The sequence below is a fragment of the Coregonus lavaretus genome (genome assembly GCF_964263955.1).
Source record: "Coregonus lavaretus genome assembly, chromosome: 4".
NCBI classification, from domain to species: Eukaryota; Metazoa; Chordata; class Actinopteri; order Salmoniformes; family Salmonidae; genus Coregonus; species Coregonus lavaretus.
Window position 1 is genome coordinate 14,095,753 of NC_139991.1, and position 19,510 is coordinate 14,115,262.

At 41.0% G+C, this 19,510-nt stretch overlaps 1 protein-coding gene across 1 annotated transcript in view; it reads left to right on the forward strand.

Moving 5' to 3' along the window:
- Window positions 1-4,497: 4,497 nt before the first annotated feature.
- LOC311128634 (cadherin-8-like) overlaps window positions 4,498-19,510 on the forward strand; it is a gene marked incomplete at both ends in the record, with an annotated part of 72,583 nt that continues 57,570 nt past the window's right edge. Inside the window, one exon of the mRNA XM_084160819.1 lies at window positions 4,498-4,752. Within this exon, the coding sequence (XP_084016945.1) occupies window positions 4,498-4,752 (255 nt within the window). The remainder of the gene's footprint in view (window positions 4,753-19,510) is intronic.

Consider the following 19,510-nt stretch of genomic DNA (forward strand, 5'->3'; position numbering starts at 1 on the left):
TTTGATGAAGGACTTTTTGCAACACAATACAATAAATCTTGTTTTCTCTCCATAATTTCAGCACCTCTGGCTACAAATAATTGAGTGAGTAACCTCTCTTCTGAAGCAAATAGTGTTTTTAGTCAAAGGAAAGTGTTGCTTAGACATGAATAAGCATTTTAAGGAAATTGTCTGTATAAACACATTTCTATATAGTCAGCTTTAACTGAGGCAAAACAAAGCAGTAAGCCCACATTATGGAACATTCAAATGTGTCCCTGGACATGGTTTCCATTAAATTAAAAAGTATAAGTATTTGGCTAAATGCCTTTCACCATACACGTTGCAAATTTGCCAAGTGCGTTTCTCACAGAGTTTCTCGATGTAATTGTTTGGGTATCAGGTGACCGTGCAGGCCTGCCTGAATGAGTAGCCAGGTTAATTTTTATATTTAATTTCACAAATGACATGGATGGGGGAAGGAAAACCCAACAACAAATGCTTCATGAGCTCATATAACTGGAGTAAAGCAACTAATTGAAGTTCATTTGTTTGTATTAATTTGTTCGACTGAAGACAGTGTATGATACAGATACACTATATATACACAAGTATGTGGACACCCCTTCAAATGAGTGGATTCGGCTATTTCCGCCACACCCGTTGCTGACAGTTGTATAAAAACGAGCACACAGCCATGCAATCTCCATAGACAAACATTGGCAGTAGAATGGCCTTACTGAAGTGCTCAGTGCCTTTCAACGTGGCACCGTCATAGGATGTCACCATTCCAATAAGTCAGTTCGTCAAATCTCTGCCCTGCTAGAGCTGCCCTGGTCAACTGTAAGTGCTGTTATTTTGAAGTGGAAACGTTTAGAAGCAACAATGGCTCAGCTGCGATGTGGTAGGCCACACAAGCTCACAGAAATCGTCTGTCCTCGGTTGCAACACTCACTACCGAATTTCAAACTGCCTCTGGAAGCAAGTCAGCACAAGAACTGTTCGTCGGGAGCTTCATGAAATGGGTTTCCATGGCCAAGCAGCCGCACACAAGCCTAAGATCACCATGCGCAATGCCAAGCTTTGGCTGGAGTTGTGTAAAGCGTGCCGCCATTGGACTCTGGAGCAGTGGAAAACGCGTTCTCTGGAATGATGAATCACGGTTCAACATCTGGCAGTCCCGACGGACGAATCTGGGTTTGGCGGATGCCAGGAGAACGCTACCTGCCCCAATGCATATGCCAACTGTAAAGTTTGGTGGAGGAGGAATAATGGTCTGGGGCTGTTTTTCATGGTTTGGGCTAGGCCCCTTAGTTCCAGTGAAGGGAAATCTAAACCCTACAGCATACAGTGGCATTCTAGACGATTCTGTGCTTCCAACTTTGTGGCAATGAATTGGAACTCTGACTGCGAGCCAGGCATAATCGCCCAACATCAGTGCCCCACCTCACTAATGCTCTTGTGGCTGAATGGAAGCAAGTCCCCACAGCAATGTTTCAACTAGTGGAAAGCCTTCCCAGAAGAGTGGATGCTGTTATAGCAGCAAAGGGGGGGACCAACTCCATATTAATTCCTATGATTTTTAAATTACATTTTCGACGAGCAGGTGTCCACATACTTTTGGTAATGTAGTGTAATCTTTGAAACAATACTCTACCACCGGCCCGACCATTAAAGTTGTGTAGTGTCTGAGCGCATGCATTAATTTCCGAGGCTGTTGACCTGCCTCTTCATCAGTCCAATGAGCGCGGCAAAATGGGAGGCTCTTCCCACTGAACATTTCTCCTCCATCTCCTCACTTTTCTAGTCAGCAAGCCAGCCTGTCGGAGCTACAATAAGTAGTGCCGCTGCGGGGTTACTAAAATGTAAGGATTTCCACCGCGTCTTCACACTTTTTGTTCTATTTTTTCATTTGTAAACGTCTGTCCTCGATTGAAAAGAGAAACTCAATTGCAATGCATTTAATCCATTTTTGAAAGGGTGAAATGGTGCAAGCAAAAGGATGCGAGATACTGTAGTAAGTAACACGGAAATGTATTAACAGGTGCATGAAAATGTTTGGGAGAGAACAGGGCTTTTGTTTGATCTTCTGTTGCATGTTTACATCTCGTTCTGCATATCACAACCACTCAGAGATTAGCTTGTGCACGAGGACTGCACAATGAGTCGAAAGAAAGGTTGCAACTGACCTGGTAACTATCTATGTGAAAACTATTTAGGAAGTGCAGCTTTCCAGTGTCGTAGCCTATTTTCAGCTCCGTGTATTTTTCTCTCGCTTCGATGGATAGAAAAGGAAACTACATTTGTTGAATGCTTAACTTCCTACCAGGCAGTGCAATTGAGACGACGTGCTGTCCATTTTCAGTGAAGCCATAGCATGTAAGTAGTGTAACTTAGCAACTTGTCTTCGTTTTTTTTGTGGTTGCCAACCATTTTAAATGAATGAGAAAATCATACATTGTTGACCAGGCGTTATGTTGTCGCTTTAGACATTTATTCTGAATTGCTTATTGCCTACGTGTTGTAGCCTATTCTGTTTCTCGAAGATGCAAGCTACAAATAGGCTAGTAGTTGTAGCCCAACGATACCTCATGTGGAGCTGTCCACTCCGAGTGGTGCTGAAACCAGCCGGCACCAAGCTAATACGGAACCGGTCTCCATGTAATTCAACGCAGTTTTCAGTCATCATTAAGCATAATTACAATGTTTGGATGTTTCTGATGTTTCTATTCCTTTATTCCTTTATTCCAATAACAGTAAGTGAACGTGATTAGGCAGCAGTCATACAGATGCATTGTTAGGCTTCTCGGGTGAATAATGAACATAGCCATAGCATGTGTCAATGTAGACGACATGGCAAGTTTGTTTATGCAATATATATATATATATATATATATATTCAACTGTATAGGGGGGCCAGTATGAAAAAAAATTAAAACAAATATGTATGCGCTCTGGATAAGAGCGTCTGCTAAATGACTAAAATGTAAAAATGTAAATAACCACGGTTGACTATTTTCAATGATTATTTGGCACTGGGTATGTTGTCATGTTTTGCTTGCCACCAACAGTAGGTATACGAAATCCATCCAGTTCATAGAGCGATTATGTCTGTCTACTGTCTGCTTTTATGCCTGACTTGTTTATCACCGTTTATTTTACTAATATCTAATAGCTTTGTCGTACATAGACATTTATCAAGAAATCCTCATGAACTCCAATGCTGTCACTGCTTTCTTTTTACTTGACCAACTTTGATAAATGGAGAGACCGTTTTTGAGGGTGTGCATTTGCCCGTGGGATTTTTAAAATTATTTTATTAATGAGGAGAACGATTGGTCTTTTCCCATTTCATATAGTTTAATTTCAATTGACATAATGTGGAAGAGTCCCTCATTGGTCTGTATATGCTATTTAAAATCCTATGAATCCTATGATTGCAGGACTAAAATTGCCATCTGTGCCATCCAACATGCCACTATGAATGGTATATTTGTAAAACAGTTTGTGTACCACAATATTAACACTGATTTCTCTCCTTACAGTCAGAATAATAGTTGATTTTCATTCAATCACTGGTTGTATAGAAGTAGTAGTTGAGTTGATAAACAAGTTTATATCATATTACTCCAAGCATGATCTCATCAGGGATATAAGTACTTGCAGCATTGCTGAAATAGAATACCTGGTCTGTGGGATCTTTCCAAGCCTCAATTACAGTGACATGTGGGACATTTGATTCATATGGCTAGGGTATTTGCTGAAAGCATATTAGTAAATACATTTTATTCAAAGTAATATGAAAACAATAATCGTAACCAACATGTAATTGCTCAAAATCTTTCTAGGATAATCTCCAGAACATCAGATTAAAGATAGGCAATCTCATGTATCAGACTTCACCAGATGTATTAGACCAGAGACACAATCATTTACCCAACATTGTAGCAGTCTGATATGAGCACAGGATCACACAGGGTAATGCTTGCTGCTGCTTTATACCATTTGTAATGAAGAGGACTGACTCTTTAGCTCTTCCTGCTCCTGTCAAAATCACATAGAGATGACAGACAGCAATGGATTTGTTTTCCTTGATTGATAAACGGTTGATATCATCGTTATCGTCCATTGATTATCATCAACTAACTCTAGTGATTGTTTGTATGAGTCTCCTTAAATATTGCTTTAAAAGTCAGGTACCACTGATCTAAAGTGAGGACCTTGATTTGCTCACTCATGTTCCTTCCTTTGAATTCTGGAGTTGCCTTGTAATTTATACGATTAAAACAGATCACCTCTGTTTGCTCCCTTTTAGATCTTTCACACTGCTGGAACACCAAATGGATGGTGTATTGAGTACTACATCCCCTCACCATCTGCAATGGAGGCAAATGAAGCCATGTGAGTGACCTTTATCGCACAATGAATGCAAGCTCTGACGCTCAAAGAAGGAAGAAGTAACCTTTGTTTATCATCTAAGGGAGAGCTGTTGATCTTGGGTAAATAAGTGTCATAACAATGCCCAAACGGTCCGAGGAGATGCTGACAGACGTGTGGACTTCCTTGTTGCTTGTGTGGATTACGTGTGTTCCTTATACATCCATGACCCCCATCATCAGCCAGTCCAAAAGTTTACAAACTGGTTCCACTGCGCTCCTACGTGGCCTCGCCGAAGGACAAAGAATACTTAGTCGAGCGAAGAGAGGATGGGTTTGGAATCAAATGTTTGTGTTGGAGGAGTTCTCTGGACCAGATCCAATTCTAGTTGGCAGGGTGAGTACTGTAATTGTCAACTGTATATTAAGCTTGCTTATCGTGTGGAAACATTAATTCAGCCATTTGAATGCTCCACAATTTATTTTTACATTTCTGTGGGATAGTTTTAGTGCTGGAGAGAGAGACAGACACTGGCCTGATCTCATGCAGGGTTTTGGAGAGAAAAAACTAAATCCACAGCAACCAAATTCTGCGCTGAGGCGTTTTGTGTAGTGTCCCTGAAATATGGAATAACAGAGTGAAAATGAATAACTAATGATGCGTTACATTGCAGTGGAATGACCTACAGTACAACCATATACAGTGGGGAGAACAAGTATTTGATACACTGCCGTTTTTGCAGGTTTTCCTACTTACAAAGCATGTAGAGGTCTGTAATTTGTATCATAGGTACACTTCAACTGTGAGAGACGGAATCTAAAACAAAAATCCAGAAAATCACATTGTATGATTTTTAAGTAATTAATTTTCATTTTATTGCATGACATAAGTATTTGATACATCAGAAAAGCAGTACTTAATATTTGGTACAGAAACCTTTGTTTGCAATTACAGAGATCATATGTTTCCTGTAGGTCTTGACTAGGTTTGCACACACTGCAGCAGGGATTTTGGTCCACTCCTCCATACAGACTTTCTCCAGATCCTTCAGGTTTCGGGGCTGTCGCTGGGCAATATGGACTTTCAGCTCCAAAGATTTTCTATTGGGTTCAGGTCTGGAGACTGGCTAGGCCACTCCAGGACCTTGAGATGCTTCTTACGGAGCCACTCCTTAGTTGCCCTGGCTGTGTGTTTCAGGTCGTTGTCATGCTGGAAGACCCAGCCACGACCCATCTTCAATGCTCTTACTGAGGGAAGGAGGTTGTTGGCCAAGATCTCACGATACATGGCCCCATCCATCCTCCCCTCAATACGGTGCAGTCGTTCTTTCCCCTTTGCAGAAAAGCATCCCCAAAGAATTATGTTTCCACCTCCATGCTTCACGGTTGGGATGGTGTTCTTGGGGTTGTACTCATCCTTCTTCTTCCTCCAAACATGGCGAGTGGAGTTTAGACCAAAAAGCTCATCAGACCACATGACCTTCTCCCATTCCTCCTCTGGATCATCCAGATGGTCATTGGCAAACTTCAGATGGGCCTGGACATGCGCTGGCTTGAGCAGGGGGACCTTGCGTGCGCTGCAGGATTTTAATCCATGACGGCCTAGTGTGTTACTAATGGTTTTCTTTGAGACTGTGGTCCCAGCTCTCTTCAGGTCATTGACCAGGTCCTGCCGTGTAGTTCTGGGCTGATCCCTCACCTTCCTCATGATCATTGATGCCCCACGAGGTGAGATCTTGCATGGAGCCCCAGACCGAGGGTGATTGACCGTCATCTTGAACTTCTTCCATTTTCTAATAATTGCGCCAACAGTTGTTGCCTTCTCACCAAGCTGCTTGCCTATTGTCCTGTAGCCCATCCCAGCCTTGTGCAGGTCTACAATTATCCCTGATGTCCTTACACAGCTCTCTGGTCTTGGCCATTGTGGAGAGGTTGGAGTCTGTTTGATTGAGTGTGTGGACAGGTGTCTTTTATAAAGTTAACGAGTTCAAACAGGTGCAGTAAATACAGGTAATGAGTGGAGAACAGGAGGGCTTCTTAAAGAAAAAGTAACAGGTCTGTGAGAGCCGGAATTCTTACTGGTTGGTAGGTGATCAAATACTTATGTCATGCAATAAAATGAAAATTAATTATTTAAAAATCATACAATGTGATTTTCTGGATTTTTGTTTTAGATTCCGTCTCTCACAGTTGAAGTGTACCTATGATAAAAATTACAGACCTCTACATGCTTTGTAAGTAGGAAAACCTGCAAAATCGGCAGTGTATCAAATACTTGTTCTCCCCACTGTATACAGTAGAAATATCTACGCATTGTTTTATTCTATCTTTTTCTTTTCTATTTTTTGTTTTCTTTCTTTTGTTGGCCAGGGTATTGGGTGTGGTTTTCCTTTGAAGTATTTGTCATAGGAACTCAAGGATGAAAAGGGGTATTTTTGCTACGTTTCATTGTTGAGCATTTGATAGAGCCCTATAATCCAAATGATGAGGGACACCTGGTACCTGGCCTGTGTAGACGTGGCAGGGCCAAGGCCCAGAGCCCAGGGCCCAGTGAGGGTTGTTGACGAGGCAGGCCAAAGCAGCTTGTTCACAGCTCATTGCAAGAACGCACCTGGGGAGTCTCAACCTGGCAGCTACCACCTCTGACCATTACCCAACCACTCTGGCACATGCAACAGAATATGCCATCAAGGATAATATTTGACCCCATTGTAGCAGGATTTACACATACCATACAGCAGTTGTTTATCTATTTATTGATGAGGTTATTTCTTGCTGTATATTTTGTAGCTTAATGCTGTCCTGATATTTACTGCTAGTAGTTGGAGGCAAGCTGAAATGACAAGACAGCTATTATATTATTTGAATGATTGTTGCACCTATATCTCAATCCCTATCCCACCATTGCAATATTAGAAACACATCATTTTATGTTCAATCATTGCCAAACATAACAGTGATAAAGAAGGAATTCATGCTGATCTTAATTTATAGCACAATGGTACTATAAAGCAAGGGCTTCATGGTTAGGTAGAAGTCTCTAAATATTCATGAGGTGGAAAATGGAGCCCTACAGTACTGTCTGAAAGCCCAAAGTTTGGCAGGATGTCACCTAATTTAGCACTCTAACTTGATTTCTTTGGGGGATTATTGTCACATTGGTATATCAATAAATCACGTGCTCTCATGCGATGTTTACGCCTGTGTTTTCCAAATCCCATACGAACACAAAAATGTTGTTAAGTGTAGCATTCATATTTCACAAGTCTCAATTAAACAGCCTCTGTCGTATCCTCCAATGGCTCTTCGTCAGAGAGACTAAATAAACAAACACACTGGATCCCTGTAATGATCTCCTAGGTGTATCTTTGAATTAGACTGATGCAGCTTTTGGCATGCATATAGAGTTGGTCTCACTGATGGAGAAAAATTGCCAGGAGGGTTCATAGCAAATAAGGATAGTACTCAAATCTGTTTGGTTTTAGGTGTACATGAAGCCTCTGTTCTTGGTCGGGGATTGCTTTAAGGATATTTAGCCATTGTCACTCAAAATAATTAGCATGTGTAGGTTGAAGGACATTGCAAGGATTGTAGGAGTTAGTTTGGTTGAGGATGGATTTGTCTCGCATTTGAGAGACAGTGTCAATGAGTTGCATTATTATTCACAAGGTTAAGTACTCATGAGCATGTCTGGCAGAGCAAAGATAAATTCAATGTTGCAGTAAAATACAGGTGTAGGATCTTAATTTGATCACCCTGTTGTTGCAGGAAATGTCCTGCATAGCAGGAAATGCCAACTTGTAGTGTATTCAAGGTTTAAAAAGGCTTCTATTTTTATTTTTTTTTTCCAACGAAAAGATGTATGAACCTCCACAAAAATGTCAATTAATTTTAATCCACACAATAATTCACATTAAAACCTGTTGCTGCAGGAATATTTTCCTTCTGTGAGAAACTGGTCAAATTAAGATCCTACACCTGTATGATCTCTCTCTCTCTCTCTCTCTCCCTCTCTCTCTCTCTCTCTCTCTCTCTCTCTCTCTCTCTCTCTCTCTCTCTCTCTCTCTCTCTCTCTCTCTCTCTCTCTCTCTCTCTCTCTCTCTCTCTCTTTCACTCTCACTCTGTCTCTCTCTTTCTCACACTTAATAAAAAAATGAATCAAATGGAAGTGGGAGGTGTGATTCAAATGGGTCATACAGATCTCAGTTTTTCAGTGCAGCCTGTGGTTGTGGGTTGATTATCGAGGAACCTCAGGCCAAGATTAGACTCATTCCATCCTTTAGATTTTATTGTGCGGCACTCTGATGTTTAATTATACATAGATCTCCTGTCTTGTCAGCGACCGAGCTCCCCTTGAGTTCCTGCTGGCATTGGAAGGAGTCTATTAGCATAAATGTAAAAGTGAGAATGGCGGTGTGGGAGTGTGAGATGGTCACAATGCGTGACAACGTCATCCTTGCTGTTCTTTACAGCACCGCCATTCTGACATTGTGATTCACTGAGCTGGATCTGCATCACCCTGTGTAACTCCCATTTGAAGGGAATGCAGTACCTGTAAAACTGAAGCTGACGAGACAGCTGTGAAAGCTTGTTGCTCCAATGTAGAAGTGGTGTGCGGGGGATTTTAAAATTAACCGTGACTGAGCAATGTCTCCAAAATAACGACTCATTAAGAGCAATGTGAGTGCAGGTGTGAGATTAGATTTAGAATTGTAGAACGTCATATTAATGCCATAAAGTGTATATTCTGGCATGACGTTGTATTTATTTAATTTTTGTGTCAAATTCCTGTATCTTCCTCGGACTACTGTGTGAACTTCTCACTAATCCTAGTCTAAGCCAGGATAGTACGTTTTCATGATTACTTCTTCTACTTTTCATCCTTAGCTTTAACTCTCTGTCATTTTAATAATTGAATGTTACAAAGTGCACACTCATTTTCAACCACGAAACAAAACATTACATTGAAAGGAGAGATACATATCAGCAAATCACATTTTTTTCCCAACCAAAGCGAAATTAGATTCTGTTTGTAAAGTGTCAAATTGATTATGGTCTTGTGTCACAGTGTGCTGTATCTCACTTAGCACTGATGCAACTTTCATTTTCCTTTTCTTTTGATCTAATTTATTGTAACGTTTTTAAGAATGGACTCCATTCTTCCCATTGTGGTGCAAATGTATCCAAATGAAACAAATCCTGACTGATCCTGTTTCTTATTGTCCAATGCTTTTATCCCTGATACAATTGTATGTGTTTTGCACAAATAGAATTGATAATAAGCCATTCATATTCAACAATTCAAACTGAACTACAAGATTGTGAGGACTGACAGTAATAAAGAGAGAAATTGGCTTTGATTATTTATGCAGCAAAGAAAATGAAATATATTTTTGTCGGCAGAAAACATTTCCTTTTTCTGTTCCAAACAAGCTATCTGACACCAGAAGATGGATAGCATGCAAGGCCTGCAGTAGTGAGGGCCTGGATATAGATCCTGTTCCTTTCACATCCCTGCTACCCTTTCTTTCGTTAGATGGACACTGATCTTTATCACCAATAAACAATAAAACAACAACTGATTTGATTAATATCACCCATATATTGATGCTAACCGTTTTATCAACAGCTTCTCAGCATCACTTTAATTTTGAAATATTGTCATAGAATATATTTTCACCTAGAGCAACAACTCTTAGTGCTCTGCTCCTCACAGGTGAAAAGACACTCATCAGGTATCCAGTCAAGTCCCACATGTTTGTTTATTCCATAAGAGTACCAAGGAGCTGACTGAAGTTATACTCCTATATGCCTGTCAGTGCTGGGGGATTGGCTCTCTCCTTCTGTATGATATGGTTAGTAAAGTGAGAGGGACTCTTGAGTCCTGGAAAGCTTGTGCTCAGGGGCGATGGAGTGGGGGTGACGGTGTAAAGTTTCGTCGTATTCCACTTCAATAATGCGTGGCGCAAGCTCTCTCTGGGTGTTGGCGCTGCTGCAGACAACCTCATTTTTGGAGCTTCCTGACAAGTGGTTTTTAGTAGATCAAAGGTCCTCCTCCTGATCCCCCCTCGATTTAGCCCTGCCAAAGTGCACTGTGATCTGAGAAGACCTCACGTGTTAATCTGCATTTGCTTAGGTTAGGACGGAGTCAGTGCAGGTTCTAGTGGATATCGAGCTTCGCTCTTGATTGAAGGCTTCGGAGTGGGAGTTAACAAGAGTATTACTCCTCATTAATGAAATATAATGTTGAGACCGAAATGATAGGTATTGGCTGCAGAATCAGTCTAAGTATAACATTTAGAACTAATGTAGGTACAGTGTTTTAAGCATCAAACATTTGAAAATGAGTCACTTGAGGTTAATGGTTTGAGTTCCAATCCACCTCACAGCGTCTCCTGGGCTCTCCCTGGTGTTTTCTCCTTGTATGTCTCTCTACTGTGTGTTATCTTACTCTATTACTGCTAGTGTATATCATGGAGGCCTTTATATCATTGGAACATGAGCACAGTCCGCCATTCCCTTTCTACAGTGACTGTAATAAAACACCAGGCCCAAGCAGTGAGTCTGATTGAGCTGTGGGATCACATTATTGCTTTCTTGGAAGAGGCTGACAGGTTGTCTATTGCTCTGTGTAGTCGTCTTGCTCCCCATTAACACGGTGTATGTGTGGTGTGGAGGGGTACAGGGATAAAACCAAAAATGAGGAGGAAGTATAATCTAAAACACCACGGTCATGATTATGAGTGCAATTGCAAAAGTCCCACTGCAATTGCTTTTGACCAGGTGTTGTATCATTAAAAATGCATACAATGAAGGATTTAAATAAATAAATGCTGGTGTTCTATTTCTCTTTATGCTCTCTCTCTCTCTCTCTCTCTCTCTCTCTCTCTCTCTCTCTCTCTCTCTCTCTCTCTCTCTCTCTCTCTCTCTCTCGCTCTTTGACTGTCTCTCGCTCTCTCTCTTTCTCTCTCTCTCTCTCTCGCTCTCTGTCTCTCTCTGTCTCTCTCTCTCTGTCTGTCTGTCTCTCTCTCTCTCTCTCTCTCTCTCTCTCTCTGTCTGTCTGTCTGTCTGTCTGTCTGTCTGTCTGTCTGTCTGTCTGTCTGTCTGTCTGTCTGTCTGTCTGTCTGTCTGTCTGTCTGTCTGTCTGTCTGTCTGTCTGTCTGTCTCTGTCTGTCTCTCTCTCTCTCTCTCTCTCTCTCTCTCTCTTCTCTCTCTCTCTCTCTCGTCTCTCTCTCTCTCTCTCTCTCTCTCTCTCTCATCTCTCTCTCTCTCTCTCTCTCAGACACACCAGCATGCACACCTACACCTTGTCTTATGACAATAACACTGAGATGGTGCCTGTGTAAATCCTCTATCCTTACATAATGATCAAATTTACATTGAGTATGTGCACATACACACAAATACTCTATTTCCTCTCTCCAGTCATTGTTACCTATTGGCCGACTGTGAGACTGCACAATGAACGGCGTGCATATATCATCAGGCAAGACGTAGGAGGCAGGAGATGGCACAATCCCTCAGACGCAGTGATACAGATGCTTATGATATATACTCTTAAGGTAATGTATTATATAGAGTGAGGCAACTGTTCCCTATACACGCATACAGTATATGCATCCAGTGTCCAAGTCTGTTGCCTCAGAAACCCTGAGGATATGACATGGTTGCCATTGTTCACACCAAGGTGCTGGGTTAGTGAGTGCATGATCAGATTCATACAGCTACTCATGGGTATTTTCAGAGTTTAGTGCAGATTCATAATAAATGGGTATTTGTGATATAACCTTGAAAGGGTTGCAGTGATTAGCGCTCCCATGTCAGTGTTTGCGAGCTGATATGTGGTGTTAACCTCTCCTCTAGCGCCTGCCGGCTCTGCTTCCTGCGTCCTGGCCTTGGCTGGATCTGTAGATGTGGTGCTGGTGCATTGAGCGGCTGAACGGAGTCGGCTGGCAAAGTGCCGTGAACTCTGCTCAAAGTAATAATTGGAATTAAGCAGTTCACCTCTAATGCTTTGCTTGTGCATTGCTTTGGCTAAATCATCAATTTTTGGGGTTGCTCGCTTTTCCCCAACCAAAAAAGCCATTTGTTTAATCCTAACAGGCTTAATGCTTTCAGTCTCACAGTCTTTTATTGACATTCCATCATTCATTGTCTTCTAGATATGCCAGTTAACTAACCCCAATTATTCTGGGGATATTATACAAGCACCGTATGTGTACCACTATAGAGAGCTCATTATGGAGACATGTTGGGATGTGACCTTTATGTCACCCTCTATGGGTGAATGTAATGTAGGCCTATATTCATTCAAGACATGCACCAAACATTGGGCAGACAGGATCAATTTGCCATAATTGAGGTTACAAATTATTCAAATCTGATTATTCAAATCTATGATTATAATTATCTAAAACCTACTAATTGGCCTCTTGCAGTGATCGTGGGCAGCTAAGATACCCTTTGAGCCAGTAGATGTTTGGCTCAGTTCTCCATCCCTCTCCTATGGATGACATCCTCAGCATGAGTAGCTGCAGGCAGCACAGCTTATCCCTGTGCCCCTACTCCCATACATGGCCCAGGAGCAAAACTGGGACTACAAAGTAATCTTGTTAAGAATGGATGTTGTTATTGTGCATTTGGCTTCATGGTTAGCTAGGAGCACACGTGGGCTGCCGGAAGAAGACAATGGGAAGTGGTGGGAGGAAAGCTTATTTCTGGAATTTTTAAAGATGACAGCAACCACCCCCCTCCCCCTCGCACCTCACCCTCATGTACCAAAATAACAACAAAGAGGAAATCAACAATGGCGGTGACATTTGCTATTTCTTTACCAATCTCCACTAGTGAAGATGATGATAATCATAGCAGAGTGAAAGGAAAAGGGTGCTAACCTTAATCACTGTTTTGTAGCTATTATGGTGAGTTGAGCAGGAAAAATTGTGAAAGAAAGTATCCATGGAGAATCAATGGCCCAGGCGTTTCTCAGTGACACTGCCTCAGCCAACAGACTATGCCTCTGACCTTTATCACACATTAATTATTTCTGTTTAATGATCCTTTTGCAAAAATAAAGAAATTGTTGAAATAATTGCTGAAAGAATAAAACTCCTTAAAAGGGCAACCTAGCAGACTTTCTCAACAACCCAGTGCACGCACAAACTCATATCCTCTGAAAATGTGTTTTGCTGTATTAGCATTTCCATGGTGTCCATGATTCAACAAAGCCTTACAAATGAAGATTAAGCCCAACAAATAGAAAGGATATACTGGCAGGTAGTAGTGGCAATGCAGGCTTTATGTGTGAAACCTATGGATATACAATATTTGCAGATATTTGAGTTCTTTCTCGCTTTTCTTTTGGATGGGTGTGGGGGGGGCATGAAAAATTCAGAACGTTGTAATATAAAATCCAGATGAGTCATGAATCCTTAATGGAAATCAAGACTGAACATGTAGGGTATTGGAATTGTGCTGAAACAATGATTACTTTCTTTGTTAGCTGCCAATTGTGTTGGTTATGGGCTTCTGATTTAGACTCAGACACACACGTCGTTATACAGCATCTCTTCTCTGTATTGTGTTGTTCAGACATGTGCCCTTGGCTGATAGTAAGCAAGAGGGATGGGAGGAATAAGAGTAAGCCAAAAATGGTGTGAAAAGCTATGACTTACAGTACAGTGAAATGCATTATTCTTGGGGCGTAGCTATAATGGTATATCATCAGTTTGGTTATGCAACTGAAAAGGACATGTATGATAGTGTTCATAGAGATTCACAAGATAAGTCTGAAAATCTTTTTTTTATTTTTTCTCGCTCTTCATACAATGGACAGTTACTGTATGCATTTTTTGTTTGTTATCAATAGTAAAGAGTCCAATGATAAAATGGACATATGTTTAAAGTCTGTTGACATTATTCTACATCACTGTCCATGTGGACTGATGTTTAACTTGAGCCCCATATCCTGAGCTCATCTGGTTACCCTGGAACTGAGAACAAACATCAAGGAGTTCACCTGCTCCACCACATAGTGAGAAATGGCACAACCTCATGTGCATGATCATTTAAACAGCGCGACCAATGTCAATTACAGATACATATTGTAGATGTATGATGTTTATTGATCATTGACCTATGAGGAACAGGTACCTGGGGATACAGTACCTATATTTACAGTTGCTGTGACAGTTTCATCACTTCATATCTTCATTGATCTTAAAATGTATCACACTCACTCATAGGGGATGACCTAGCAAACCGATTGCAACCTCTGGATCGATGCTAACACACAGCACCATATTTCTCACTATTTGTATATTCCCCTGCCTGGTGATGTTTGCTGAATTACAGTAGCCTGTATCCCCACTGCTAAAATGTGCCATGTTTATCTATGTTTTCTTGCACACAAAAAAGGAATGTCATGTTTCCTTATCTCCCATTTATAGAGATACACAGTGTGTGCTGTGTAAATGCTAATGCTAGTGGGGTATCCATGTTGATGACCTTTTCTTTTTGTTGATGCACAATGTTTTCATAAATAGCATACTGATATCGCAGGCTGTGTAATTACTGCACTACAACACATGGAGCCTCTTTATTAGTTTTCTGACAATGGCCAGCCTCATCACAGCCGGCGGGTAGGAAACTCACTCCTGTTGTCTTGTATATACAAAGATGATTCCCCGTATGCCGTCTTCTCTTCACACAGTTTCTAGGCTTTTGAGTAAGCTAATGTTTAAGATGCATATTCAGTGGAACATATTCAGCCTAAATGAAAGTCCACTTTAAGCCTGTTGAGTTACATATCTTCGTCTTATTTCATTAATAAGGGCACAATACAACATGTGGGTGTTGTAATAATACAGCTCTATCACTACATCTGATTTATATCAAGTAGGATAAAAGCAAAGCCAATTAACACTGAGGTTATGACTAGCTGACAATGGCTGTTGTATTATTCATGTTAGTTTCTGTTCTTTTCATTTAATCATGGCAATGATGTTCAGACATTAAAATATGAACTCAATAACCTTTTCAACAATGTACTTAGTGAGAGATACTAATTTCAAGGTAGCCTGCTCATCAACGGACTGAACAGGTTCATCTCAACACATCTGATGGTTTGGACCTTTGAAGAATCGGAAGGAGTCTTTTGGATTGGATTATCAAACATTTACAATGCAAGAGAAGGGAGATTCCATCCTTTGTTGCATCACTAGTAGCAAGGATGCTGCATTCCAAAAAGGTCTGTGCATATGTAATTGAATCCCACTCTGTCTGCACTAGCTTTGCACTTGTCGATAAGGATCACGCTCTGCAGGTTCGGCTCTTGGGATTAGGGCAGAGGCGTTTGATCTGAGAAAGGAAAGGGAAACGGTTTGCATAAAATCACAACTCCACTGAATCCATTATGAAAAAGGCTTTGTCAGCTGATTGAGGGTATTGTCACATGCCCAGCCCTGGACTTAGCCTAGCTTCTTGTGTCCTCAGGAAACATTTGTCAACAATTAGCTCATACAATGGTGATACAGTGCTAGATCTTTCTTCTTGCTCTATCCATATACACCCCCACACACCTCAGCACACTTTCCCAAACAAAATATACAGTGTTGCTCAAATCAAGTTGGCCCAACCAACACAGCATGTCTCATTGCATCGGAAAGTTAACTTGACTTTTATCATACGAGCTGCGGTCGGCCTGGCAGATTATGGCATGCCCAGAAGTGCCTTGGATCAGCTATCTGTGTCCCCTGTGCCCGCCTGGATCAGCGCGCCTAGTCAACACAGTAAAGGGGCTGGATGTGCCAGTTACGGAACATAATTACTACTAATGACCATTAGGAGTTCAGTTTTCACCCTCCAAGGGTTGGAGAAAGGGCTTTTGTCTTATCAGTTGATTAGAGCAAATAGAGGGGCCGGATCCTGCAAGTTAAGTAAACGGGGGCTAAAATGTGTTGCATTATCTGGGGAAGACTAATGGAGCAGCTAAGAGTCCATCTCCCACTAATGTACACCACACATACGGAACCGCTTACAAGAGTCATCAAATCTGGACACATTTGTTCCCCACTGAAATTACACCCTAACATACGTGTCAGGCTTTTGACATTTCTCCAAATTCACTCCGTGGACCTTTGTTTTTCTCTGTTGTAGCACCTTGGATTTTTAGCACTCGCATCCAAATGTTGATGGCACTGATGTTGGTTTTCCTCCTGCTAGATTAATTAGCATATGTAAATGAACAATTGATATGGATCTTCCCCTCTCAGATGAACATTTTGCATAGCAAATTGCCAAGCAAGTAATTACTTATTGACAGACTCATATTTTGGAGGAAATTATAACATGAGGTGGAAATAGGGCCAAGTTGATAACCTCTGCTTAATCAATAGGTGGACATGAGTTGAGAGAGAGAGCACTGCCAATCAAGATTGAATAATTAACTTTGTGCAGCTTCAGATTCACCTCTTGTTGAGACTCATCATCATTATCAGCATCCCGTCCACCTTCAACTCAGGCCAAAGTTGGTTGGTAACACTGTTTCACTAACGTAAAGTCAAACTTTATCCTGAAGATACTCCACCTCCTAACATGCATACAATATTTATGAACAGTCGAGAATAAAATGTGGGAGAATAAAATGCGCACAAAATAATGTTTATTTTATTCACCAATGTCCTAAGGCATGTTTGCGAGTCCCACATATCCAATCTGGTGATGGCTGGACTCCAAGGCAACTCTAACCAACCAAATGTACCATGTAACCTTGAACACGATGACCCCCTGTAACCTTGAACATTGGGAGTCACAAAAGTCAATAAGCAATTAATATCACTTTGGCCAGGCACTTAGAATTGTGACTGTGAACATTAGATCCGTTGTAATTATCCCATTCATAATCCTCCATCAATAATAATATTTCCTTTGTATGCATCAGCCTTAATTGCGAAATATTTTCAATGTGTTTGCATCAGCCCTATTCCCCCTTTAATATCATCCTTCCAGCAAGAGTGGCACCATGAGGAAAGAAACAGGAAAAATCTGTGCAGCTGCGCTTTCTACCAAGTAATCGAATCCCTCAAAAAGGGTTTCATTTTTCTTCATTTCTCTGGGAGCACAGGACCTTTAAACAGACCTATGCACCAAAAGAAGCCACCATAGAACACAATTATAATTCCAATATAGTGTTGTAGAGAAAATGTAAACAGATAGCTGGCTGCAAAGCTTGCCTTCCTATTTTCCCAAAAGACTGGTAATAAAGTAGAACAGATGTAACAATCGAAAGAGCTTTATACCTCTGTCCTTTTCTTGCTCCAGAAATTGAAAACTGTGGGCCAGCATAGATGCTAGGAGAAGAAGGGATACTCTAGATTTATGGGAGAGGGGAATTTCGCCATGGGCGTTAATGCGGTTTGTAAATATAATATAATGTATGAGTATTGATAAGTATTAATGGTGTTCTACAAAGCTGACATGCCTGCTTTCCCATACAATATGTCTCTGTGTTTTGTCACAGGCTTAATTTCAGAGTGGTTAACTGTCAGACTCTGAGGGGAAAATAAACAAACACAGTCCCCCCAGATATCTGAACAAGTGCAAATTGGTGGCAAACTGATTTGTAGAGTGCTTGTTGTATATTGGCAAATCTGGAATTCTCCAGGCAAGATATTTATATCCCCATCCATATTCTCTGAATATTCTGTTTGTTGCGTTCTGTCTTGGGGCAGCATTTGTTTTATGTCTGGTTTTGTTTTCCTGTTTATACCCCAATCCTTATGATGCACAAACTAGTGAGCTGCTTATCATTATTCTCTGGCTGTGGTTACAACTGTTGTATTAATGACTAGTGGTGAAAGTTATGAAAGGCATACAATTAGTGCCTCAGGACAAATCATTGTTTTTGTCATCGTGTTCAATGACCAGAAAAGCATATCTGAAAACATATATTGCATTTTAGCAAAAAAATTACAATATTGGTAATTATAGTGTCTTTGCACAGTTATAGGTCTTTGCATATTTAATTGGAGCGGAAATGCCTCTGCATTTGTGGAAGGGTTGAATATAGAAGATACAACCTGTCAAATAATTAAAGTATCCTCTTAGGAAGCATTGTGTTATGAGCCATTCGTCACCATGAGCAAAACGTGTCCCTTTATAATATGAATGCCAATTAGCAAAAACAAGTTCCATCCCCCAAACACATTAATTAGTCAATAGTTTTTGTTTATTTCCTTATCGATTCACTTGTCGTTTTGTGGTAGTAATTAAGCAATAGTGTTGAGGAAAACACATTTTGGTATAGCTTCGTTTATCCCGCTACTGATGCCTTGGGATTCATTTCCGGCTCATTCCATGTAGGCCAAATGATCTACTGTCCTGACCTTTAGCTTATGAATCCAATCTTGTGGAGTTAGTCACTTAGCCTGGGAGAAGGCTTCTGCAGGCAGTTAAAGTGACGATCCCAACTGGCCTAGCCCTCTGATGTGTGTAAATCAGGGAGCTGGGTCGGGCCAGGCTATCTGGCAAGCAGCTCTGGGAATGCCAGGCAGTGTGACTTCACTGTCTGAGAGGACTAGCAAGCCACTGAAGAACAAGTCATCCGTCTGCTCTGACACTGACACTGTAAAAGTTGTCCTCAGGCAAGGACTCCCTCTGTACAGCATGAGGAGTAGGTGTTAGCGGGAAAGTGTCATGGGCTCTCTCTTTTCCTCTCTTTTTCTCGCAAACACACTGTCTCTCTCCCACACACACACACACACACACACACACACACACACACACACACTGGTACATAGAGTGGAGGCTACGAAAACGAGGTTAGTCTAGCACCATCTGCCATATACAGTAAGCTCCAAAAATAACAATCAGTTTTCAACAAATCATTGCAGATTTCCTGAGTGGATTTGTTGATTTGTTGTCAGGGGAATTGATATATGGACTTCTGATCTTCTGATTAGGATATGATGAGATCTGCCCCATTGTGACTTCAACTAAATTGACTGTATCTATTGTATATCATGTATTATAGCTGTGCCTCATGTAGGTACCAGAAACCTATTGGTTTCCCATTTGTGACTGAATTTTCTTTCTATCAGCTAGTTTTCTTTCTACCAGCTTGTCCCCTTGGATAGAAGCTGTATTATGTTGTGATC